Below are 27,691 nucleotides of genomic sequence, written 5' to 3' on the forward strand. Positions count from 1 at the left end.
AGACTGAATGCCCTCAGGATCATCCTTGGTACCCAGGTCCAGGAGCTTGTTGAAGGAGTGCCTCAGCACTGGGCTAATCTCCAGAGGGCACCAGTTTTCTTCGGCAACGCCTGTAACTGTCCTACAGTTCTCAGTTATCGTCTCCATCTCCCTGTGCACCCCTTTCTCGCACAATCTGGGTAATGGATGCACTGGCCGCTTCCTCTCTGAGTCACTTTGCTCCCCATCCCCCAGAGGTTAGCGTAGCACGGTCACTTTAAGGAATGCATTTTGTTTGATAGGAACTAACACAGTAAGTGAGGGCTTTACCCAGCTGACGGCCACAGCTGTCACAGCTGCCGGTATCCTGAAACCCCATCCACCAACAAGATGTCTGCTCTTCCTTCTGTGCTACATAATGGAAAAATTGTAGGATTTGTGCTGGAAAATACAGGGGATCCAGCCACGAACAACACAGGAAATGGATACGTCATAATCCCAGTGCCTGAGCATGGTTTCTTACGTCACCGCCATAACTGAAACATTAGACGTTCAACAAGTTTTCCAGAATATTCCCTTATAAATTTCAAAGGTCCACAGTATCCATTTCAGGGCTAGACTATTTTCACCTTCCTAAATCCCCCCCTGCCCCACATTCTGTCCTTGAATCAAACATGTTAAGTAGTTTAAGAAAAAAATTTTTTTCCTTAAGTCATGTTTTCTTTGTTGAAAGGGCTCATGGTAAGCCCGGTGCAATGAATGAAATTATATTCACAGCAGGATGTATCATCACAGAATTTTAGTACATTGGAAACAAAGAGAACATCTTACAAGATTCCAGAGAGAATATATTCCAATGACGGTCTCTTCATAAGCAATTTCTAGCAAAGTGTCTGACACCATAAGAAATGATTCTAATATAAATGAATTCCTCACTAACTTCATTCCACACAGCGCCGGGTCAAAAATACCTCAATACAGGTCTTCTATCTCAACTCTATGACTAAGCCATTCTCTTCTGGTTAAGAATGTGGAACACATTTTTCACAGAGGACGAGGGGCATAAATTGTAGTTTGACTCCCAAGAGAGAGCCCCCAAATATCGCCTTAACATCTATATAACTAAAGCATTACGTATTGAAAACTAGAGGGGAAAAAATACTGCCATTGCTACAATGCTAGTTATTAAATTGGAATATACACGTGTGTGTGTGTGTGTGTATGTGTGTGTATGTATTAATATCTTCACTTTGAATGCTGGTATGAAAGGCAAAGCCAATTTAATATAACTACCTACAACTACGTTGAAGTAGAAAATAGGTGTTTTCTTTCTTACCATATAATGTGTAAAAAGGACTTCTCCAGTTTTTCCCTGTCCCTGACCCTCACTCACCCCATCCATTCCCGACCTTCTTAGAAGTAGGGGGGCAGGGGCGCCTGGGTGGCTCAGTCAGTTAAGCGGCTGACTTCAGCTCAGGTCATGATCTCAGAGTTCGTGGGTTCGAGCCCCGCATGGGGCTCTGTGCTGACAGCTCGGAGCCTGGAGCCTGCTTCGGATTCTGTGTCTCCCTCTCTCTCTGCCCCTCCCCCACTCCCACTCTGTCTCTCACTCAAAAATAAACATTTTTTTAGAAACTAAAAGAAACTAGGGGGTCATATTGGTATGACACTCAAACATGAGAGGAGCCTCAGAGAAGGGCTTCCTTAGGTGCGGTTCCCCACAAACAGACCCCGAGACAAGGATTCCTGTGTAAGGAATGTATTACAGAAGTGCTCCCCAGGAAAGGAGCTGAGCAATGTGTCATTTCAGGCCAAGTTACAGACTGCAGCAAGGGAATTTTGGAGGAAAAATTCTCTTTCAGGGAAAGGAACCAGGCTGTTCCGCTTCCACACCTGTCAGTCACTGGCAAGGTTTGCCCTGGGGTGATGGAAACTCCCAGGCCTTTCCACCTCTCTGCTGATGCCTGAAAAGCAGCCAGCCGCCGGAGGGAAGTCCTTCAGAGACCAGCAGACAGGCCTTTGGAAGCAAAAGCGGATTTAAAGGGGGTAAGGTGCGTGCAAAGATCGTTCGAGGAAACCAAGAAGATGGGGGTAGACCTCAGACAGCATGGCTCGCCAGTTGTAAAGATACCCCAGGGCAGGACTTGGCCATTTCAAAGACCTGGGAATGTAAGGTGTTTTTCTGGTTTTGTTTGTCTTTCTCTAGCCTATCTCAAAAGTTAGGTACCCCGCCTAAGCACTTGGGGACATTGTCCTTACCAAATCATCCCTGCTTCTGGGGGCTCCTTGGCGGTTCAGTCGGTTAAGCGACCAACTCTCAATTTCGGCTCAGGTCACGATCTCACGGTTCATGAGTTCAAGCCTCTCATCAGGATCTGAGCTGACAGCAGGAACCTGCTTGGGATTCTCTCTCTCTCTCTTTCTCTCTCTCTCTCTCTCTCTGCCCCTCGCCTGCTCTCTCTCTAAAAATAAGTGAATAAATTTAAAGGAACACCGAAAAACCTAAAAACCATCCCTGCTTGTGATGCATGCCCGTGTTCCGATTGCACACACTTGTGCCGTGAAGCCCCGTCCAGGAGGGATCGCTGCACCTCGTGGCTCGGTCTCCATAATAGCCATCCGTGCCTGTTCCTGCTGGGCTTGGCGGGTGGGCTATACCACCCACGCCCCACTCCCCGGGCCCCCCATTCTGGACCTCAGCAGCACAAGAAAGAGAAGAAATGGTGAACGAAGGAACTATTCTAAAGACTGTAGACACAGAACCCCGTCTAGTCCCTCCAACTACCCGACGACGTGGGCACAACTGTCGCACTTGTCTTACAGGGGTGGAACATGAGACCGAGAACTTAAGGGACTTGCTCACGACGCACAACGAGAAAGTAGCCAAGCCTCAGCCCAAGCTGAGCCAGGCAGAGCGGGGCGCCTGCAGCCAAGTCCAAGTGCGATACTGCCTCTCTTCATCTCCGGGACAGGAACTCCGGAATGTTTATCTTTTTTTTTTTTTTTTTTTTTTTTAACATTTATTTATTTTTGAGACAGAGAGAGACAGAGCATGAACAGGGGAGGGGCAGAGAGAGAGGGAGACACAGAATTTGAAACGAGCTCCAGGCTCTGAGCCGTCAGCCCAGAGCCCGATGCGGGGCTCAAACTCACGGACCGTGAGATCATGACCTGAGCCGAAGTTGGACGCTTAACCAACTGAGCCACCCAGGTGCCTCTGGGATGTTTTTCAAAAGAAGAAATGAGTCTGTCTGTCTGTCTGTCTGTCTCTCTCTCTCTCTCTCTGCCCCTCCCCTGCTCTCTCTCTCAAAATAAATAAGAGATTAAGAGTAATGTGCCCATGTTCATAAAACCCACAAAGGACATAGTGAGAACATGACTTCGGGACCCCAAAACGCACACCCTTCCCGTAATATATCCCACGAATGCAAAGCTGCTGGTCTCCAGCCAACCCAGGGCGGGGGTGGGGGGGGGTTGTTGGGAGGAGCAGCTCACTCTACACCTCCCAGGACTCGCACAAGGACCCGCCAGAGAACCAAAGCATTGAAAGTTAAGAGAGAAAAAGCCCCCACGAAGAACAGAGTGTCCCTCTGTCCCTCCCTGCCTGTGAGCCTTCCAGAAAGAGTAGCGCAAAACTCAGCCCGAGTTCGGTGTCCAGCAGGAGGGCGCTGGGATCAAAGTCCCTGGGTGACGGTGCCACACGGCCCTGAGCGAGGGTGGGCTTGGCAGTGTGAGGGGAGGAGAAAGCTCTGTACAAAGAGAGAAACAGCACACAGAGCAGATCAAAGGTGGTGAGCAGTGGGAGAGGACCCAGATCTATCTTGTGCCACCAACTCGGACACCACGGCCCTAATGAGCAGGAACAAAGGCTCAGGTTACAGCCTGCAGGGTCTCCTGCCACACAGATCCGGCCCTCCGAAAGTCCAAACCGGGGTGGGCAGCCGGCACCTTGCAGCAGGACGGGGGGCAGCCAGCAGGGACCCCACAGGCTGGAGCAGCCAGCAGGCAGGCAGCAGGTGAAGGTCCCGCAAGATCTATAGGAAGACGTCCTGCAGGAACCGGAGGCGGAGGGTTTAGAACAGGGTACAGGGGGTGGGTCAGAACCCAGTCCTGAGGGAAGGAGGCTGAAGAAAGGCTCGTGCACAACTGACGTTAGGGGACAGACAGTCCTCTGCGAGGACTGCCCTGCTCACCGCAGAATGCTTGCCAGCATCCCTGGCATCTGCCCTCCCCCGGCTACGACAACCGAAGTGGCTCCAGACATCGCCAAATGTCCCCCTGGGGGGCAAAGCCCCTTCCACTTAAGTACCACGTGGGTTAGTGGATTGATAGAGACCCAGCATCTGCGGAGAACCGGCCACGTGTGGACACTGTCCTAAGTGCTTCATGAGCACAATCTTGTGTGATTCTCCTAGCACAGATATGAGACGGACACTATTACCACCCTGGTTTTACAGGTGGGGGGTGGGGGGCTCAAGGCACAGAGATGTCAAGCAGCTTGCCTTAAGTAACACAGCAAGTAATTGGCAGATCTGAGGTTCCAAATGGGAGGTCTCTCTCCAGAGAGGATGCCTGTGACCAGTAGACTGTGCTGCCTCCCGTTTCGAAGATGAGACAGAGGTAACCCAGATGCACAAACCATGATGCATCCGACTCCTGGTTTCGGCTCAGGTCACGATCGCATGGCACGTGAGTTCGAGACCTGGGTCAGGCTCTACACCGACAGCACGGATCCCGCTTGGGATTCTCTCTCTCTCTCCCCCTCTCTCTGCCCCTCCCTTTTTTTAAAGTGCTCTTCTCAGTGTCTGAGCACAGGCTGTCTTCAGTTCATGAACAAGTGCAAAGGGTTAATGTCTGCAGCTTCAGGAAGGAAACACTAGGGGATAAGAGGGGCAGACACTCTGGACACAGAGCCCGGATCTGAGAAGTCCCCATCCGGCCTGCCCTCCTTGTTCCTCTTTCCTTTTCCCTCCACTCTCTCTCCAGACATTGTGCCTCGAGCTTGTTTACCTTTCAAAGGATCATCTACTACATTTATTGACTAAAACGATGTGTTGCCTACTTCTAATTCCTACATAACAATATCACACACATACCCCCTGCAGAAGTAGGTAACATAAATACAGGCACAAACACATCATAAAAGCCCCCCACCTCTGACAAAAAGGGTAAAAACAATACGTCCAAACTTCTCCAGGTCCTTTTAGTCTGCCGACAGCCCTTCATTGCTTTTTCTCTGAATCAGCTGCTTTCAATAAAATGAAAACTCCGGGATCTACTTTACATGTGAACTTCTCTGGTATGTTTCAAGTCCCTGATTTACAAAACCGGGGTATGTACAAATCTTGTCGGGAAGATGTGTAAATCTGTAAAGTGCTCAGGCAGACAGCGAGGTAATTTGCTTTGACTCAGAATGCAGTTCCTCGAGTACCGCACTGCTCCAATACAGGAGTTTGTCTAAAAGCAGCAGAGCCAGGCTCCCACCAAAGAATTCCCTCGAAGTTGCACGGAAATTGCAGTTAACTATAAGGTTTCCCTCAGTGAATAAGGCAGAAATAAGACTGGGGCTATTAATTTTAAATGAAATTGCTTATTTTACTCTTGAAGGCACCTAAGGAAACAGAGAATCACAATACGCTCCGGCTGTGCCCGAGTAAATAAAGCCCCCAGCTTGAACCTGGGGAGGTGTGCGTTACCAGCACTTAGGGATTTGATTACAAACACACAGAGAGTCAAATCATTTGATCATACACTTTGGAAGCCGATACAGGAAAAAGAAACTATCAGAAACCAGAAACCTGCCTTTATGTCTACAACAACTGTGATTTCCGAGAACAATTCAGAAACATCTGGACACCAGCCAGCAACACGGGCAATGGGAGAGCACAGAGATAGGTCTGAGGAGCTCTGGGTCTGGGCTGTGCCCCTTACTGGTGACACTACCCCGGATCACGGACTCTCTGTGGCTCTCGCTCACTCCCTGTGTGAGGAAGCGTGCTAACCGGTAGCTTCCCATCTAGGTCAGGATACACATACATGTACAAATATTCCCAGCTTTTCCAAATTCACGTTACTTCACTTTTACCCCAGACCTGCCTTAGTGCCTGATCGCGCTAACGGGAAGAAATCCAAAGAGGGTTTTCACTTCCATGAAAGAAAGGCAAAAAGCAAAAACAGAGATCAACACTTGTTTTGCAAGAGACGCGGCCCCCACCCCCACCCAGCTCCTTCCCCTGAACGGGCAGCCAGTCTCCAGACCTTCCACGGCATCTGCGAGCACGTGTACTTGATCTCGATTTATTCTGTGCATCCGTTAGCAAGATGTGTCCTCAGGCATCAGAAAAGCCTACCAGAGATGATTTTTTGGGTCTGGCAATGCTCAAGATTTTTTCTTTTTCTTTTTTTTTTTTGAAATGTTTTTAACGTTTATTTATTTTGGAGACAGAGAGAGACAGAGCATGAACAGGGGAGGGTCAGAGAGAGAAGGAGACACAGAATCTGAAACAGGCTCCAGGCTCTGAGCTGTGAGCAGAGCCCGACGCGGGGCTCGAACTCACGGACCGCGAGATCATGGCCTGAGCCGAAGTGGGACACTCAACCGACTGAGCCACCCAGGCGCCCCTCAAGATTTTTTCTAAGGAAATAAGGATACTAAATGAAATAAGTCAGAGAGAGACAAACACCGTATGATGTCACTTACACACGGAATCTAAAAACCAAAAAACAGAACCCCAACAATGAACAACAATAAAAAAAGCAGAAACGAACTCCCAAATACAGGGGACAAAGGAGTGGTTGCCACAGGGGAGGAAGGCGGGGGGATGGGCAAAACAGATGAAAGGGGTTAAGAGGTACAAACTCCCAATTATAAAATAAACAAGTCACAGAGATGAAAAGTATAGCACGGGGAACATAGTCCTATTTAATAATGTAAAACACCCTCCATATAAGTCAACAGGGATTGCCTCTTGTGCCTTATGCCACTTAGCTTACAAAGGGTCTCCTAGCAATGCTCTGGTTTTGGACTGGGGGAGAAGCCAGTTCTCTGCACCCCTTCCACGTGCCAGGCACTGACCTGGGACCCCACCTCAACAGAGGTGAGCTTACACGGAGCCCTCTGCAAAGACAAAACCCAGGAGCCGAACATAATTTCAAATAATGACGTGTCACGGAGAAAGCAAGGTAACGGAGTCGACCAGAGAGAGTGACGGGGAGAGAGTGACCAGTCTGTTCAGGCGAGGCGTCCACCAGGGGTGGCCACGAGAGGCAGGCGGATGCAGAGAGAGAAATAACGATGAACAGTACCAAAGAGTTACGTGGAGAACCACAAGAGCGTTAGACCTGAAGGAATCCGGACCTACAGGTGCTGCGAAAGAGACAAATCCTTCCGGACACACGTGGGCAGAGGCGGCCACCTGGTAAAAGTAAAAGGCAGAGAAGACGTGCCGCACACAGGGCCACCAGGCCTGCAGCAGAACACAAGCAGAGACAGCTCCTGGGCTCCCCTGCTCCTTGTTCTGGGCCCCGGGACCAACCGCTTTCAACGCAGTGTCTGTGGTGCCTCTGACACGTTGCCTCCTACATCCCCAGCTTGTCTTTCCAGCAGTTCTCAAACCTTAGGGCACGTCGGAACCACCCAGAGGGGTTGTTACGATACAGACTGCTGGGACCTCACTCATGGTTTCCAGTCCAATGAGTTGGGATCAGAGACAAGAATGTGCATTTCTGACAAGTTCCTGAGGAACGAGGAGGCCCCCAGTGCAGGAAGCCACTGTGGCCCCCGGATCGAGTACGTTCTGCCCGCCACTCTGATTCTGCAAAGAAACAAAACGCAGACAAGCAGTATCAACCTGCTTGATGAATTATGGGGTGTTTTTTGGAAAGCCTGTCCCACCGGACACATTTTTAGGAAACTGCTCTAAATCCCTTGCGCCTGAGTCCCCGTTACGTGTCCCTCTGGTATTTTGAATGCGTAGCTGCCTTGAAACCACACGTTTGTCAACACTGGTCCCACCCCCCACCCCAAACCTCGCCATCTTCACCGTGACTTGTTTGAATTCAAATATCCAAATGTGGCCGGTGGAATTTAAGACTTCCAACCACTCGAGTAAGCGAAACTTGAACCTGCGGCTTTACCGCGAACACGCAAACCGGTTTCTCATCTCTGAAATCCCTTCTGTCGATCCCCATTGAATCCTGCAAGTAAGATTGTTCTTTATTCTCTCAGACTGAAACTTCATTCCCGGTGCGTGCCCCGTAAGAAGCCACCTCCTTTCACTGCCGAATAAGATCTGGCAAACTCCCCAACTGGCTCGTAACCCAGAAGCCTTTGCACCAGGCAGGGCTTCTGGGCATCAGAGCAGAGGCCCCAGTGGTACAAGAACCCACCAGAATTCTTCCTTTTCAAAGGATTCTAAAGAGAGTTTTTATTGCCACCCCCCACCCTCTTCATGAAATCACCATGGCGGGCACATCTAGAGAAGTGTAATTTCTGTCTCTTTCTCAATTCTTGTAAAGCTTACTTCCTCTTCTATACCTCTCGTGTCCTCTTGTGTATTCTTTGACCGCATAATCCAAACACCTCCTCTGTCTTTGTCTCTCTCATTTCAAAACAGCTCCCTGATCAATTCTCTATTCACCTGGGGGGGGGGGGTTATCTTTAAGTCCCTCGTGCTCTCTTACTTTTTGACAGAATGTGCATGGGAAGCCAAAGTGGGAAGTGGGAGGGTAACTTCAAGGAGAGATCTTCGTGCTAAAGAAAAGGGGAGATACAGGTGGGTAGGCTTGTGAGTCGGGAAGGTGTAGACAGGAACAAGCCACACAGTCCGCTTACCATTGTACTGCCAGATAAATAACTCCTAGTACTGTGGCCAAATGCATAGACCTCGGACCACGCAGCACTGCGTGGTCGTGGGCAAATTACTCAACTTCTCTGAGTGGGTTTCACTTTTATGGCCTCTCACAAGGAGCAAATACTCTCTGTCTTTCAGAACTATTATGAAGACATTTTATTTTTTTTTTAATTTTTTTTTTAACATTTATTTATTTTTGAGACAGAGAGAGACAGAGCATGAACGGGGGAGGGTCAGAGAGAGGGAGACACAGAATCTGAAACAGGCTCCAGGCTCTGAGCTGTCAACACAGAGCCCGACGCGGGGCTCGAACTCACGGACGGCGAGATCATGACCTGAGCCGAAGTCGGCCACTTAACCAACTGAGCCACCCAGGCGCCCCTATGAAGACATTTTAAAAACGCACATTAATCCCCCCACCCCCCAAGCAGAATGCCCAGACACAGGAAGTATCCCATAAACAGCACCCCGCTACTATTAAGACTTCCAACCATGGTGATTTCATGCTGTTACTTTCAATAAGGTCATTACCACACGAACATTCTGGGTCTGGGCACAAAATTAAATTCTTCAGTTTCTGTTTCAGTTACTCCAAAAACAACAATAGTCCACTTGATCTTTTCTGACACTAGAGAGATTCAGTGTTTAATGTTAATCACAAACGCGTTGGGTCGAATACAATCTTAACATTCTAAACTTCACTCTAAACCATCAACCGACGTCACCCAGTCTTTCAAGCGAATTGGTATCATTGGCAAAATAAGACGCCTGTCTGCATGAAATGTACGTAAATGCAAACTCATGAAGACAGAAAGCAGATCAGTGATTGCCTGGGGCTGGGGGCAGCGCAGAGACTGAGGGCAAGAGGGGCCCCAGGTAATTTGGGGGTAAGAGAAATATTCTAAAACTGGACTGTGGTCATAGTTGCATAACCCCACACGTTTACTAAAACTCATGGTACTTGCTACTCATGCTACATGGTGCATGCACAGTGGGTGAGCTTTATGGTATGTAAATGATCCCTCAATAAAGCTGCTAACAATAGTCCATCTTTTGGTACCCCACAACCCATTTCAAAATAAACAGCTATTTCTCTTTTTACTCTAAAGCTTTTCCATTATCAGCTCCTCACCATGACTGTCGAGAATCCGTCCGAGACCATGAACGTAGTCCCTCCACAGGCTAACAGGGCTGTTATCACGGCTTTCACTCACAACCACGTTGTTTTTGGAAAGACAATCTTGAGACGCGGTATCAAAGTCATTAGCAGGAAGCATTTATAGGCTAAGAGTATGTTCTGCCTCTGAGAGCTCCGCAGCCTGGACAGCAAATATTCACGCTGGAAATGAATGGTTTTCAAAGAGAAATCCATCCTCAGTGCTTCTATGCAGACGTTTCAGGAAACAGAAAAGGCACTTTGCTGTAGATACTTCTGATGGATTGAAATCAAATCGTGAAAGGAGCGGTTTTTTAAAAATGCACAGCGCTCCCCAGCAGCAATGCCACGGTCTACGCGGTCCTATGTGTTCAAACGAAATGTTGGGAACAGTATTACTACGATTTCACATACATGCGTCTTTTGCAGAGGGGCCTTCAAACATTCATCCTGTCCTTAAAGCACAGACGGCTTTTCCTTCAGCTATTATTACAACCGTGTTCACTATGATTTCTTAACATAATTTAAATGCATAGCACTCCGTTCAAACTGGACCAATCCATTCTTGACTTCTCCATAGGCCTGTGGCTGCTCACTGAATGAAATAAATTGCATGATTATGGAACTGCAAGCTTGCTTATGTTTGCCCTTCCTGCCCACAGTTAGCCCACACAGAAGTCATGCCGGGTTCTCGCTGTCACTCAATCTCCCTCTGACTCACACCTTTGCAAAGCCAAGCTGGGTCGCGTTGGGCTCTGTTCTAGGACCTTGTCATTACCGAAACTCTCTCTACCTCAATAGTCTTCGGTTTGGCTGGGAAATGCTTAGAGCCTTTTAATAACGGAATCTGGTTTAGTAAACTTGACAGAAGATGGTGTTTCATGCTATCATGGACCCCTGCTACGTTTGGGGTGCCGAGGACCTCACAAACACGATCTCTAGTCACGGTGCATGTTATAATTCTCATTGATGATAACATCACAGACCTAGCGAGTGATAAAGTAGCAAGCGAATCAGAACTAAGGCTCTTACCCAGCTTCTGTGATGTATCCCGAGCCCATCTGCTTGCGTGTCCCTTAAGGGCACTGCTGAACCGCAGGACTCTGGATTCTCAGGGCAATCTCATGAATGCACACTGATTCTGTCTACAGCGTAGAAGCCAGGATGGATGGAGTCTGACGGCCGATCAGGTTTACAGGGTCGTCACGTAACAGCTGTTGGATCTGGGTCATGTCCCTTCACACCTCGAGTCCTTAATTCTCCCTTTTGTAAAATGAAGATGATCTGGGCTCCTTTATTCACTCAGCGATCATGAGGCATAAATGAGATCACATGTATGTTCATCTTTCCAGCCAATGAACGGAAGTTGCTATCACACCTCATTTTTACAAGCTACAAGACACACAGCTGCCTGGCACATAAGCCAATTTATGTTCAGAGCGAATTTACTTAGACTTTACTACAGAATTTATTCACAGAAGCATATGATCAGATGAGATGAAAAAGTTTTTTCCAGGATTGGGTGTTTTTGGGTTCCATCCTGAAAAGCTAAGGGACGATAACGCCAAACAAAACCGGCCTTTAAATTTTCTGCTTTAGTTGGGCTACTGTGGAGGTACCAACCTGATAACACGGTATTTTATCCTGAGTTTGATGGGTTCCACCATCTCATAATATGTGAATTTTTGGATAGTCAAAATTAGCAAGCTATTATCATAAGCGTGACAGGATTTTGTTAGTGAGAGTTCTGGCTATGTCTGCAAAAGGAATTAAGAATTTGAAGAGACTCTCTTGAGACTATTTTCATTAATTCTAGGCTTGCATTTCTCAGCAATCAACCCATTTGCTTTTCAAGGTTAGCCAACGTAGGAGGTTTTGTGTCGCAGAACTTAGGATGAGGCACTTACTTCATTTGGAAGATGAGTACACTTCCTTGGAAAGACAATCAAGAATCACAGATTATTCAAACTAGAAGGGACTTTTCAAGACTATCTAATTCCAGTTTTTCAGGTAAAAAACTAAAATGCCTTCAGAGGCCAGGCAGATAGATAATACAAGCAAGGGGGTGTGAGGTTGAAAGAGACAGGAGGCAGTGACGGGGCCGATATGGATTGTGGGGCAGAGGGAAAGTCCACCAAGGTGTGCCGAGGCACCCAAATCCCAAGTCTGTAAAACCTCTCCTAGCCCAACCCAAGCATGTCTCCAAGCCCTGCTCAACCCAGTTGCGGAAGTTTCCCATTTTCCAAATTTTAAAAAAAGTTGAGGGGAACTTGGGTGGCTTGGTTGGTTAACCACCCGACTCTTGGTTTCAGCTCAGGTCATGTTCTCGTGGTGCGTGAGATCGAGTGCCACGTGGGGCTCCGCGCTGACAGTGCAAAGCCTGCTTGGGATTCTCTCTCTCTCTCTCTCTCTCTCTCTCTCTCTCTCCCTCTCTCTCTCTCTCCCTCTCTCTTTGCCCATCCCCCACCCCATAAGTTCGTTCTCTCTCTCTCTCTTCTCCTTCTCTCTCTCAAAATAAATAAATTTTTAAAAAATAATAATAAACTTAAAAGTTAAAGTGTGCGAAGACTAGGGAGATAATTATCAACTACCTGCTGTGTGCCAGGCCTGTTCAAGGCTCCCCGGATACAACATGGAGCAAAACAGACACTGGGTTCATTTTCATGGAACTTACCATCTTCTGGGGGAAGCAGATGTCCACCAAATAATGACCCACCTACAGAAACGCAAACTCTGATGGACATGAGGTCCAGTAAGTACACAGGACTACAAATCAGACACTGACAACTGGAAACTTGACCCCAGTCCAGGTATGCTGGGCCCAATCCATGCTGCAAGAGTCTCTGAAAAGAGCAATGTCTTTTTTAGCACGTATTTTAAAACCAGAGAGTTTTCGGTGTTAAATAATTCAGGGGAGAGAGAGGGGTGCATCTGTTACAGCCCTACGCCAGAGTAGTTGCTTAACATTCGGTAAATGACAAACAAACTCCAATCCACAGAGCGTTGATTAATTACCAGGAAAAAGAATCAGAAAGTACTTGATAAACTTTCTACTACTATTCGATTATATTAAGATGCTAATATTTAGGAGAAAACAAAGACACAAATCATCAGTAAAATGAGGGAACATTTCTTTGAAATGGGAGTTTGGTTCACTAAGGGCAAAGGCCACTGAAATCTTTCAGCCAAAAATACCCAAAATACACAGGTACAAGATGGGGAAACCTTTCTACGTATGATAGAGCAAAAATGCCCTAGGCGTGAGTTGTATTTAAAACAGTTTAAATATAGCAGAAACACAGCTTTATTGTTAGAAGAACTTCCATGATACTGAGATGTGCTAGCCTCTGAAAGAGAACGCCCCTGCAGCCGCCATGGGTATGTGGGTACATGGCATATGGAAGATACAGGTATATAAAAAAATTATTGCAAAGCTGTATAAGAGGAACAAAACTGTGAAAGGGAATAGGAAACAGAACTTGTGCTAAAAACACGAGCAGTTGGGACAATCGGCTACACCATGGGGCGCGTACAGAACGCGCATGGGCTCAGATCACACAGATCTGCATTTGAGCGCTTCAGCCCAACGTTTTGTTTTGGGCAAGTTGTTGAACCTCCTTGTGCCTCATTTTCTCCATTGGAAGAAGCGGGATGATAGCAGTACCTGCGATGTGAGATTCCTTTTGTGTTTTTTTTAAGTTTATTTATCCTTAGAAAGAGAGAGAGAGAGAGCGAGCAGGGGAGGGGCAGAGAGAGGGAGACAGAGAATTCCAAGCAGGCTCCACGCCATCAGCACGGAGCCCAACGCGGGGCTCGATCTCAAGAACCGTGGGATCATGACCTGAGCTCAAGAGTCGGACACCTAACCCACTGAGCCACCCAAGAGCTCCATACTTTACGAGATTCCTTTAGGAGAAAGTAAACAAGAGAGCAGATGTGGCAGAGAGCAAGACAAATATGGTCGGTAATCATCATCATCATCACCAACGACCAGGAAAGATGAAGCTGAAAAATAACCATTACTGCCTCTGCTTTATGAAAGATGTCTGTGAAGATGAGAGAAACTGTTCTTCTGTGTCCAGACAAAAGATTAAAAAAAAAAAAAAAAAAAGGAAAACAAATGGAAGAAAAAACAAGGGAGCCTAACTTGAGCAAGAAAAGTTTTCCCCATCACGACGATAAAGCAATGGCCTGAACCACGAACGGCAGTTGGAAATATAGTAACGGGAGTCAAGAAGGAGCGGGGAACTCGCCATAGATGATGTGAAAACTCACCAGCAAGGGTTCACCTAGATATGATTTAATAAGCTCCAAGGTCATCTGGCAGAGGATGCCGCTCTTGCCAAGATAAATAAATGGCGTCCTTGGGTTACGTTCCATTTATCACCCTGACAATAACGCTTGGGAATCCAGAAGGTGGAGCCCTGCTCTGTGATGACCAATGATGGAGAGGGTGCAGGACCTCAGTGATGGCACCAAAGGAGATGACAAGCCACAGAAGGGAAGCGGTCACCTGAGAAAGGCAGCCGACTCTCTCAGGTGTGATGGACAACGTTTTGTTTTGTACTTTCAGGCGAAGGTTCCAGCGATGTGTTCTACCTGAGTCACCTCTCTGCACATCTTGAGGTGGTATCTTCGCCAAGATAGTTCAGTGTTATTTCTTTCAACCTCTTCATTTCTGAGGGTGCATGAGGACAGCTTGGAGAGCTTAAAATAATCATGATTATATTATAGGCAGAATAGAACTTGTGATGGAAATAGGGTACTCTTCAAATATCAGAATTTTCCAAAATAACTTCTTTAGAATTTTTTTAATGGTTATTTATTTTTGAGAGAGGGAGAGAAAAACGGAAGCAGGGGAGGGGCAAGCAGAGAGGGGGACAGAGGATCTGAAGCAGGCTCTGCACTGACAACAGAGAGCCAGATGTGGGGCTCGAACTCACGAACCGCCAGATCGCGACCTGAGCCAAAGTCTGATGCTTAACCGACTGAGCCACCCAGGCGCCCCCCGAAATAACCTCTTATAATTATTCATAACCATGTAAACAAATTCTCCAACACACATATATAATGCTTCCAAGTGTCTAAATTCTTTATTTCTGGAAGTTTTTTCGATAGTTATTATTTCAAAAGCCAAAGACGATAACCATTCAGCAGTTACCTATCAGCGGGGGGGGACGTGGGGGAATGAACATCTTAATGTGTCAAGCAATGCAATGAAAAATCAAAGGCTGGATGACCGTGAAGTAAGCAAGGAGGTAGGAAGAAGTTAATAAAAGACACTCCGTTCACAGCAGGCTGGTTCTTTTATTTGCCATTCCTTTTCGTGAGGATCGTTTCAAAGTAATATCCATTTAGCTGTATGCCATTCAGTGCTAGATGAACAAGGAAAGGTTTCTTCCCCCACAAGGGAATCTAGGTCTTCATACTAAGTCACGCTAAAACATCTGGAAGGCAGAGCCAGACAGATTCTAATTTTTCATGTCATCTTTCCCTTTTATGACGAACGGGACGTCTAGAGGGAAATTCTGAAAAACCAGAAAAACAAAACCAAAACAAAGATGACAATTTCCTGATCGAGGCTACCACGATTTTTGTAAAAAGTCTCCACTTCCTTTTCCACAACATTCTAAAGCTTTTCGGATCTATAACAGGAAACGCTGTTCATATGCCTGTGTGACAGACTTGTGGGCTATGTTTTCATGACGGTGAGTATTCAGTGACTACCTAGAAACTTCGAGCCACTCTTTCCTTCTGTAGTTTTCCACACATTCTTTGGGGCGGGGGGCGGGGGGCGGGGGTGGAGAGAGATGATCTTCTAACAATTCAGAACCGCAGAAGTTGTCTTAAGTAAACTGCATTCACTCAAAATAAAGAGGGATTCGCTGAATGGATCTTCCAGCCAAAAAACAAAAAAAAAAAAAAAAAAAAAACACACACAACTACTTTTACTGAGTGTCTGTGAGCTCATTCTTCTAAGCTGTGCTCTCCTCAGACAGCTCCTGAATAAGAGGGCAATTGCCTACGATGAAGACCATAATGCTTCTGTGCTTTGACGGTGCAGGCCGCAGACACTCCGGGGTTTATTGCACGGTCTCTTTTCTCGTCTCTCTCCTCCCACAGACATAATGGGCTGCCACTGCAGGCCAAGCAAAATGGTACCTGTCACATTCAGATGTTTAATATTCCTCTGTAAAGGCTGTGGTGACACCCTGTCAAGCCAGCACAAGAGTAATACGGGGCCATCTTGTCTGCCTCGCCGTAATATAAAATGTGCTACTCAGTCACCAGTGATTTGGGCGCTGTGTGTCTCACGAAGACGGAGGCTTCCACGGAGGTGGAGTTGTGCAGGCTCGTACGGCCGGATTGCCAGCCACCTGCCGAGGCAGGAGGACGGTCAGGCCACCTTCCAGCCCGTCAGTGGTGGCAATTCCAGGATCCCATTCTTCTTCCTTGTCCTGACAACCCTTTTTTCTCTCCTCTCAGTCCAGACTTGGAAGCACAAAACCATAATTTATTGATAGAGTTGGACCATTAAGATGATATACAGTATACCCAGAAAGGAGACGCTTTCCCCCGCACGTTATCTCATTATTCCTTGGCCCATATCTGGTGGAAGCGTGATATTACCATAAAGCCACGGCGTCAGAAAACAGCAAAATTATTTTGCTTAACTAAAGTGTATTTGTCATCACTGACGTTTGAATACCATTAATCAAATTAAATTGACTGGCTGATACCGTAATTATTTCACGTTCCAAGAAATAGAGTGTTATTTATTCCTCAAGAGCAGGCATCACCTAGCAGTGAGAGACTAAGGCTGATCGGTAGACACCAACTTTTGACACATATTAATAACTTGAGGTATTTACTTATGCTTTGGCAGGGTCAAAGTCACTACCGCTCTGCGTAGAAGTCAATGAACCTGCACAGGTCTTAGAGCCGTTTTCATGAAATCTAATTAGCATTTATGATCCTTAGAGCGGCAAAGGTAATTATTACTAATGTATTGTATTTTTTTTTTAATTTTTTTAACATTTATTTATTTTTGAGACAGAGAGAAACAGAGCATGAACGGGCGAGGGTCAGAGAGAGGGAGACACAGAATCTGAAACAGGCTCCAGGCTCTGAGCTGTCAGCACAGAGCCCGATGCGGGGCTCGAACCCACGGACCACGAGATCATGACCTGAGCCGAAGTCGGATGCTCAACCGACTGACACACCCAGGCGCCCCTTTATTGTATTTTTGATGCTGGCGCAATGGATATATACTGACACTAAATCGTCATTGGTTTTTTTTTTTTTTTTTCCTATGCTAACACCCATCCTTTCAGATCTTGGAACAGAAGAACTCTAACACGTCTTTTCCCAGCGTCCTACCACAAACTCTGCCCACCATTCCGCTTCAAACTGCTAAACTGAGTTTAAGCAACTTTATTGTTGCTTAATTAATTCCTTCTTTGACTTCGCATTTAGGCCCCATAACCAAAAGCATGACTGGAAGCTGGGTTCATAAGGAAAGTGTTTACTTTCCTTATGATCAACTTCCCCGCGTAATTAATGCCCCCAAACCCCTGGACAGCCTCATGTCATGACATCCACTGTGCATTTACGTGCTATCCGTCGGCTGAATATATTTTCATATTTGAGAACAAAGGGGGGAAAGGGACAAGAGAGCTTGCTGACTGCCATTCTAGGATTATTTTTACCAAAAACTGCTTGCAATTATATTAGCTATTTCATCGCTTACACAAAGTGTTGCGTTGGCTGGCCCTCACCTGAGATGATTAGATTGCAAACGTAAATAGGTTCCCAACAGAGACAATGAGGAACATCTCGAGAGTTTTTACCAACAACAGAAGGGGACAGGAGGCGCAAAGAGACACAAAGAGCTAGGAATAGGGCCTGTAGGGAGGTCGTGACCACGGGGTATGAGAATTCCCATCTCCCCCCCCCCCCACCCCCCGGGGCCTGGAGTGTCCCGAGGGACGCAGAAGACTCTCGAATTTCAGGTGTCACCTCAGACCTCTAGGCCAGCCGGCGACAGGGCCCAGATCTGTCCACTCAAACCAAACCGTCTGGAAAGGGGACTCAGAGCTTGACATGTTCTCTCTGCTTTCTCTGAAGCCTCTTTGGAAAGTACTCCTCAGCCTGAGCACAGGCTGTTTGCCTTAAAAGGATAAAATATCTGTAGGAAAAAAAAAAAACACTGTAGCTGGCTGCAGAGACATCACATACCAGAAGGACAGGCTACCAGCCCCAGTGCTACTCCTCCGTGGGTTCATCGGGCATCTGCCCCTCAGGCACTTAACACTTCATACTAGTATCTGGAACCCAAGGAAACAGTGTTACTGGTTAATGAGGCAGCAGGCCTCAGTGGGTGGAAAAACACAACTTGTGATGATGGCTGATCCTCCTGTGTGTTGCATTTGAGCAGCGGCCAGGACCCGGGGTTGCCGGGAAAGAGGAAACGCACTTACCTTTCGAATGCAGCTCCTGCCAGGTTAGTGCGCCCAGTTCCCAGCAGGTAACACCAAGAGGGCCCCGTCAAACCAACAGGTGCACATCCTGGCACTGCCCGGCTTCACAGCAAGCGGGCACCCGGTTGGTTCCGATGGGCCAAGGAAAGTGCTTTTGCAAAGAATGGGGATTCAAGCAGCCTGTAACGACCGAGCCTGAACGGGCAACAGAAAAGGCTCTCGACACGGGCTGCAGATCAGAGTCCTCCCAGGAGCCAAAATAATATGCCTAGTCCCCCTGTCCACCCCAGAGCAATTGAATCAGGATCTCTGGAGGCCGCACCCCAGGAGAGATATTGTTAAAGTTCCCGAGGTGATTCTAACACTCAGCTAAGGCTGGGAACCAACGAGCCAGGTAAAGTCAGGATTACCTGCGTGGGAGAATAAACCTATGACACTAAATAACGTATACCTATAATTTGCCTCCCCCTGCCAAAAAAAAAAAACCAAACTCTTGCACTGCTTTTGTAAGTCCCGAGTGCTTCAAGGTTTTTACCAGTAGAAACGGTCAACTCTTCAAGTGGGAAGTTTACCCCGGTTCTTCACGTTGGAGCTGCCTGGGGAAATCTATCCTGGTGGGGGCTTCCGGTCCCACGCATTATTCCTTTAATTGGCTGGGGGTAGAACCTAGGCACTGGATTTTTTTATAGAGTTCCCCAGATGATTCTAATATGCAGCTTGGGAACCACTGTCCTCTTATTTTTTCCACTTCTTCTCAAGTATTTCTGCCTCCTATGTAATTACTGGTGAACAGATACTCCCCCTGAGAACAGCCTAGATGCTATTCAGTGGGGTTTGGGCACAAGCGCCTAAACCCCACATCCCTTTGGGAAGCAGAAAAGCCTCGTGGCTAGGGAAGTCAGCGCTGGAGTTTGAATTCAAGGTCCGCCTTTAACAAAGTGTGTGACCTTGGGCAAGTCACTTCTCTGAGCTTCGGTGTCCTGTACCTCGAGGCTGTGAAATGGGGATACTTTGGAGTCTCCCTCAGAGGGTCATTCGAAGATAAAAGAGACAGTCCATGGAAGACACAGGGACACAGAGTAAGTGCTGGATAAATGTGAGCCGTCATGACGAAGGCAGGCAGTGCCGTGCTGACCTCTTATTTCAGAAACCGTGGTTCACCAACTTGCTCTCCTCAGCCTCTCCTCTCCGCTGCGAGCTTCAAGTGCTCCTTGCTATCAGACTAAGGGATGCTTCCAAGAGACAACACAAGGCACTCAAAATAAGCATTGGTCTAAAGGGAAACATCTTAATGGTTTTCCACCCAAATCCCAGGATGGCTCCCGCTCACAGAGAAGGCAAGGAAGCCTTCGATGTGCTACCGTCCAGGCGCCTCGTCCCCATGGCGGTCTTCCTCCACAAAGCGCCGTCTTCTTGGTAAACGCTGTTCCAGTCACCGGCCATCGCACACAAAACCCATCACTCCTTGCCAGCGTGTCCAAATATGGTGCCCCTTTAATGATGCTCCTCGGGTTCCGCCCTTTCCTTTCCATCCTGATCTTGCCTTGCCCTTGAGCATTTCCCCAAACCCTCATTTTGTCCACCACCTTCCTCACCCCCCACCCCACTCCACGCACACCTCTTCTTCCCACTGTGCTCTCCTCGTTTTTTTCTTATTAATAGCTCTGATTATAAAATCCATTCAGAGACAAGACCCTTTGGAGAGGGTACAATTAGTCCCAACTTTTGCCAAACGTCCGTTTCGTGTGGCCGCCATTTTTGAACCATTGTTTACACTGGCATGTCAGTTCTGGGGGGGAGAACGTTCCTCCACTCTTACAGACAATCCTACTCGGAGAGTTCAAACGGGCTGCACGTATCGAACTCGCCAGAAAATGAACTTGAAGGAGAAGCCGAGGAGTGCGGCCATGCCGGAAGATGGCGACAGGAGAGGAGAACCGGTGTCAGAAGGCTGGGTGGGACGAAGGACGGGGGCCTGATGGGGAAGGAGGGGGGCGAACGGCGGTGGCCCAACAATTCAGACTGAGATTCAAAACGCCACCGAGGTGACTGCATAAAGGTGCGACGCGTACCAGTAGCGGCTGCGTTGGCCGCGTGCTTGTCTGTCACACTGCCTTGCGCTCTCTGAGTGTGGAAGGTTCCAGTCGGAGGGTCTGAGTGCCGGCAACAGGCCCGGCGCCCCAGATGTGCAGCGGTACCTATGGCAGAGACGGCAGAAAGAGGAGCAGCCTGGTGTTCAGATCCGATTGCTAGGAGACCACGGAGCCCCCTCCACTGCTAAGCAGGCCGGGGAAAATGTGTCCCAACAGCAACAGACACATCGTGTGCCCAGCTCTTCAGGGAAAGGCTAAGTAGCAGGAGGGCGGAAACGGGGCCCAGGGGAGCAAGGAGGCCGGCCGTTTCTGTTCTCGGACAGGGCCTGTCCGTTCCTTCGTTAGAATCCCCAGCTTAGGGGCACGCAACTTGACTGTGTTTCAAAACAGCCTCACGGGGGTTTAGGAACCTGGTCTCACCCGTTTGCAAAAGCTTCCCACCGCTTCGCTGCGACTGCACGGCCCGTCACGTCGAATGCACGACCCACCTGCAGCCGGACGGTCCAGCAGACCTGCCTGAAGTTGGAGTTCAGCCCCTCCACGAAAACCAGAAAGGTGAGTTTCCGAAACCAACTTCAGGCCGGGTTGTCACCGCGGGCCCCCGTCCACCGCCGTACGGAAGGGATCTGCGCTGCGGAGTGCAGGGCACGACTTGAGATGACCGTCCATGGGAACGGTCTGAAGTGACAGGAGAGGGGAAGCTGGTTTCTCTCGGACTGGGTTCCGTCTCTTTGGGGGTCTGAACCAGCCGCTGCTCTGCTCCCTCCAAGTCCTGCCTCGCTGGGACAGTCACAGCTATCATCAGGACAACGGGGGTCCAGGAGGCACGGGGCCCAGGAGGCTTTCGGGGACTCAGAGCCTTACTGGCGGGGACCACCCGGCCCTTGCTGGGTGGAGGGCGCACGCGTGCACATCGCTGCCAGAACATTCTAAAAACAAGCAGAAACGCCCTCTCGCCTACTTTACAAAACAGAAACTCAAGTTCTCCTATGGGGCCTAGGCTTGCCTTTCCGCAGTTCCCACTAAGGTATTCTGGTAACGCCCCTTGTCGCTGTCACGGCCCCATGTGTCTTGTCCGCCGGATGGTCCTTTCCATTCCCACCGTGCCTCTCTCATCCCCTGACCACTCACCTAAGTCGGGCGGCCCTTCAAATACCCACTTTAAACACCCCGCCTCCACGACTTTCCCATACCATGAAATGAAATGACCACAATTCTCCTTTGCCAACTGTTTCAGGTACTTCCTCTGTGGTTTAACATGCTCTGTACTTTCTAGAATACCTACTGGACGCGGGCCTACATCTCTCTCACCCCTAATGCCCAAGGTAAGCTGCGCATAGCAGACGGCCCACAAAAGTACCAAACTGGGGACACCTGGGTGGCTCAGTCGGTTAAGCGTCCGACTTCGGCTCAGGTCATGATCTCACAGTTCATGAGTTCGAGCCCCATGTGGGGCTCTGTGCTGACAGCTCAGAGCCTGGAGCCTGCTTCGGATTCTTTGTCTCCCTCTCTCTCTCTGCTCCTCCCCCACTCATGCTCTATCTCTCTCTTCTTCAGAAATAAATAAAAACATTAAAAAAAAAATACTGAACTGAGCAGCAGGACACATCAGCATTTAATTGCTACCTTTGAATAAATCTATGTTTTAATATTATCCCATCTAACATTATACCAAAATTCTAGAATTGTCTCCACTTTCCTACAAAATTTTACATACAGTGTTTTGGAAGATACTATTTCTCTTGAGATGTACTAGGCCCAGGTTGGAAAGATCATATAAGAGCTCATTAAAAATTAATGCCTCCCTGGGGAACCTGGGTGGCTCAGTTGGTTAAGTGTCCAACTTCAGCTCCGGTCAGGATCTAACAGTTCATCGGTCTGAGCCCCGCGTCCGGCTCTGTGCTGACAGCTCGGAGCCCGGAATCTGCTTCGGATTCTGTGTCTCCCTCTCTCTCTGCCCCTCCCCTGCTCATTCTCTGTCTCTCTCTGTCTCTCAAAAATAAACATTTAAAAACTTAAAAAAAAAAAAAAAGCAATGCCTCCCTAAAAATAAGAAAATATGTTTCTTTTCGTCCTCCGTTTTTCCAAAGTATTTCACAACCCAAGAGTGAAATGTTATAAAACACATCATCACTCTCTGAAATTCAGCTGCCTCTGGGGTGAAAGGCACCAGCTGAACAAAAATCCAGAGACACTAACAAGTTTTTACAGGAACGTAAGTCTGTGCAGCCCGACTGAGAGAACACGGAAGACTGAGACAGCAGAATGGAAGGGATTTGAAGGTATTTTCAGTAGGTAAAGGGTCAGGCTCCAAATACTAGTCAATGTCCCAGCCGATTAGAGAGTCAGTTTTCAGGAATGGAAGATCATGAAATAAAATTACTTTAAAAGTCCAAAAGAACCATCCTATGTATATAACCAACAGACTATCTTATCTCATAAAATTCGGTGTGGGTTTTTTTTTTTTTCATCTTCAAGGGGTTATTTGCTTGATTTATTTCAAAACGTACAGCCTCAGAGTTTTACGTTCTCATAGCTGTGGAACATAGTGCCAACTTCCGCAACGGTTCTTTGCTTCACATTGGTAACACACAGAGGGCTTAAGGGCTATTTCTACGCTGGTGTGAAAGAGAGAAATGAGAACACCCCCGTGCCCCCAACACACACACACACACACACACACACACACACACAGGTTCAGCAGGAGCTCCCTGGCTCTGACCCAGCCTTCCCTCCAATTCCCAGCTTTCAGGGAAAATTCCAAACCGAAAATGTTAAAATGAATTAAGTTAATAATTTACATTTCACACTATTTTAACACTGTTTTTTAAGTGACCGAAAATCACTCAAAAAGGAAAAGGGAAGGTTTTTTTAAAAAATTATAATCCTCAGAGCTGGGCAGTTACCTACATCTGATGAAAAGAGAACAGAACGCTCCCATGAACGTGAATCCGAAATCCATTTTAGGCTACTGAGATGGTTTCCTTTCAACTCGAACTCACAATCCTCTGTGTGTGAGTTGAAGAAAGGTAACGATATTTAAGTTGCACCGGAAGCGAAACACAAACACTTGTTGCCAGTAAGTCTGCATGATCAAATTATTCACCGGGCAGAGAAATGGAAATTCACGCAAGTCTCCGTGGGTTTGCCAAGTTTTCCTGATCCTTTGTGGAGCTGTCTTGCACCCTCATCCAGATGGCAAAGGTATAATCATTTTGCATACAATATAACTTCTCTTTCAAGAAAGGTACACTATGCCACTTGAGCCAATTTTATTCTAGTTTTCTTTATGTAAGTGTGAAAAAAGAACAGATGTTTTTCCAAAATTATTTAAGCTTGGAAGACATTCTATCGTGTTCTTCAATAGAATCCCTCAGAAATCACCAAAACCATCATGGTGATACCGTTAACAGCTGATTTCTTCAAAGCACAAGTTATTAAATAAATATCAGAACGCACAGCGCTGCCCGATAGATACAACGTTTGTTGTAACAGAATGGGGTGACTTATTTGCCACCACACTAATTTCATTTTCCACCAGGGACTTGCAAAAAAAAAAAAAAAATCTGGCTGTTCTACATGTGAAACACTGAGAGGCTTCTACAACTTGCCACATTCTACAGCTCATTCCCCACTGCCTGGATTCCTCCAGATCTTCTCTGATCGAATGTTTCACTGGAGTTATCAGCTGGCTTGATCATGCTCCATTATAAAACCCATTGAAATGGTCTTTTTACAAAAGTGGAGTTTTCTCCGTGTTACTCCAAAGTCCTGCAGATACTAAAATGAGAGCCTAGGCAATGCTTAAAAATGCAGAGAGCTGTCTTTGAGTTATTTTTTCATTATGCAAAACTTGGCCCAGGAGAGATGGCCATGTACCTCGTTAGCTAAAACAGGCGAGCATGTCGGGACTGCAAATCAATTTACTGGAAGAAGTTGAAGTAGATGTGAATCGCTCAGGTTTCCGAGGCAGATCTAAGTCTACTGATCAGGGCCACTTGGTGAGGTCAGAATCTCAGCAGCGTTCACCCTCATCGTTTCTTCCCCACACTCTCCGAGAATGCAAACTCCCTCTGAAGCTAAACCTGCGAGAGGAACAGCAAAACCTCTATGGGAACCAACAGATGATGGTACAACTCTTAAGTTTTCAGAAGTATCATCACTACATGCCCGATGGCTCCCCTAAACCCGATAAATACAAAGGGAGACAATCCCGCGTTTACCCCTTCTCCTTATATTAATTCCTTGTGTTTGTGAAGCGAAGGGTTCCAAGAAAGCTTGCATTATTATGTAACACGTGTCAAACAGCCAGTGTGATGTAGTCAGAAATACAGTAGCAAAATCTTTCATTTTACCGATTATGGCATTATCTATCCACTAAAAACACCATCCGTTTGGGTATTCTCCCTCGCTGCGTGTTAATCTCAAGGTCCTGCCACCATGCTCTCCCTAAGGTGTATAACAAGTTGTGTTCAATTTTCCTACCCAAGTTATGAAGCCCACTGACATCAGAACACAGTTCTCCCAACGCAAGAGCCCTACCAGAGCCGTTGCATCAGAAGCCAGGAGTAAGGCAAACAGTGTGTCAATAAAGGTAAGTGTAGTTCTCACACTGGACCCTGGACACACGCAGCCCTCCCAGCAGACCGAGGCACCTCATAGGCAACATCATGCAAATTCCTTAAGGAAAACAAGCAACGATCTCCCTCGCGTGTTATGAAAAAAAAAAATTTTTTTTTAAATCAACAGACTAGGCTTCCATTTGCGGGCTGTCAATGCCATCCAATTCGGGAGATGAAACCCAAACAAACAAAAATCTTCCCTTTTATATGCGCATTTGCTTATTTTTGAGACTTTGGCGATGACAGCACATCAGGTTGGAGGGGTGCGGGCGACTGTCGCCAGCAGGTAGAGAAATCCGGGAGAGCCGCCGGAGCAGAGAAAGTAAGGGTGACAACAGACGCATTTCATTTCGAGTCCGATGAGCCTGCATTTAGGATTTTCCGGCCGGGCAGGTTCAGGTTCGCCAGGGTGTTTGGGAGACGGGGCTTTTCATTCGTCTTCTCACGCTCGCTCGCTCGCTCACACTCACGCGCGCGCGCACACACACACACACACACACACACACACACACACACACACACCTGGGGCGCGTTCCAACTATGCACCCCGGGTGGCATACACGAACGTGCGTGTCTATCTTGCAAAAATAGCCCGACATCTGACAAAGACAGCAAGGCGGCGGGGGCGCAGCGAGCGCGGCTCGGAGGAGCGTGCAGGGCGCGCGCGGAGCGCCCGCCACAAGGGCTGCAACGCCTCGGAGCCCGAGCACAGACATGGCACGCGCGGGGCGGGGGCCCACACCCAAGACCGAGACCCGCGGCTCCCCTGCTTACTGTGGGCTCTTGGGGTAGAAGGGCAGGGTCACGTGGCTGAGGTCCTGCAGGTCGAAGGCGGTGGGCTCGGCGGAGATCGCCTGGCGCTTGGTGCGCGGCTCGCCCTGCAGCGTGCCGGCGCTCTGCTTCTGCGCCTGCTGGGTGGCCGGCCGGATCACCGAGCGGTACTTGTCCAGCTCGTTCTGCAGCTTCTGGATCAGTTCGTCCTTCTGGTCCAACTCCAGCTCCAGCTCGTCGATGAGCGCATCCCGCTGCCTCAGCTCCTCGATCTTCTCCTGGAGCGCGTACTGCAAATCCCGCAGGGTGCCCATGCTCCGCCGGGCCGCCGGGCCGCCTTCCTGCCGCTGCCGCGCGCCCGGGGGCTCGCTCCCCGCTCCGGTCAACTTTCCCCAAAGTCGCCGCCGCCTCCCGAGTGCAGACGCTTCCTACTCGAGCCCAGAGCCAGGCAGCCCTGGCTTCTGAGCATGCCCAGTCCGCCGCTCCGCCGCCGACTTTCCGTGCGGATCCCCACTTGTCGGGGCGCCGGGGAGGCTGAGCGCGGGGGCCGCGAGGCGGCGGGTCCGCGCCGGGACTGAGCCGGGAGCCGCGGCGGGCGCAGGGCCGGAGGCGGGGCGCAGCGGGCGGGCGGGCGCGCCACTTCGGGGTGGGGGGACGCGGGGGAGGACACCCGCCCCCCGCCCCCGCCCCCGGGCGCCCCGGCCTCGGGGCCGCGGGGCTGCGCTCCCGGCCGCGTCCCCGGGCAGGGCGGGCTCGGCCGCCGGAGCGCCCCGGGGTCCGGAGGTTCCTGGCCGCCGGCCTCCCCGCCGGAGGCTCGCGAGCTGCGTGGCCGCGCGGTGGCCTCACTCACGCCACCCTGCCCGCGGGGAGCGCCTCGCACAGGTGGCTGGCGCTGGACCACAAACTTGCCTCCCGGAGGAGAGGAGCGGCGGCGGGAGGGCGCCCCGGAGGCGCGCAGGTGCCTTTGGGGAAGGGGCGAGGGGGGCGGGGCTTCTGGTGCGTGGCGCCCGGCGGGGGCGGCTCACTCGGGCCCCTGCCGATTGCCCCCCCCCCCCCGCCGCCCGCCCCCTCCGGACTCACACTCGTGAACTCTCCCCGTCAGGTCTGGGCCCTGGAAGGCCGCTCGGCTCTCCCCGCCCCACCCCAGCCCGAGCTAGTGTCTGCGGAAGACTTTACGGAGGGCCTGGCTTCTGCCATTTGCTATTTCGGGGTGGGGGCCCGGGGAAGGGGGCGGCGGGAAGCATCGTCGCCGAGCTCCAAAAAGTCCATCGGGAAATGGAACTAAGATCTTCAAAAAGATTCCATCTCTGGCGACCAAGCTGTTAGAACTGTATCCTTACACTTGAATGGCAAGACGCAAACTGTGGGGAGGGATCATGACAAGAGGGGGGGCCCAGATGGGCTGCAGAACCAGAGCCACATCGCCCCCCCTCTCCCCGTCCACTCAGCTCTGCCCACTCAGTAGTTCCTGAAATGACAATTAAGTGAGCTCTCTCTGTGGGAGGGGAACGCGCCCATCACCTGAACACATGTTCAGAATCTACCAATATTTACTCACCGCTTACCTAAATTCCTAATATTTATCTAAATCTTCATGGACTCACCCAACTTCAGAGCATCTTTTATAGCAGTCCTGACTACTATTCTTGGGCGCTCAGTGTCACAAACCCATGCTCTATTGGGCCATTCCCTCGCAGTCAAACAAAGCTGATAGAAAATACATTAAAATCGAATTGCA

At 48.9% G+C, this 27,691-nt stretch overlaps 1 protein-coding gene across 2 annotated transcripts in view; it reads right to left on the reverse strand.

Moving 5' to 3' along the window:
* PRKG1 (protein kinase cGMP-dependent 1) overlaps positions 1-27,691 on the reverse strand; it is a 1,248,331-nt gene that overhangs the window by 1,127,914 nt on the left and 92,726 nt on the right. The window contains exon 1 of one of the 2 annotated variants that reach the window (XM_042959911.1): positions 25,957-26,517. The exons of the other annotated variant lie outside the window; for it this stretch is intronic. Within the exon in view, the coding sequence (XP_042815845.1) occupies positions 25,957-26,267 (311 nt within the window). The 5' untranslated portion in view covers positions 26,268-26,517. Of the gene's footprint in view, positions 1-25,956; positions 26,518-27,691 lie in introns of those variants that run through there. 2 annotated transcript variants of the gene reach the window in all.

The sequence above is a fragment of the Panthera tigris genome, chromosome D2 (assembly GCF_018350195.1).
Source record: "Panthera tigris isolate Pti1 chromosome D2, P.tigris_Pti1_mat1.1, whole genome shotgun sequence".
NCBI classification, from domain to species: domain Eukaryota; kingdom Metazoa; phylum Chordata; class Mammalia; order Carnivora; family Felidae; genus Panthera; species Panthera tigris.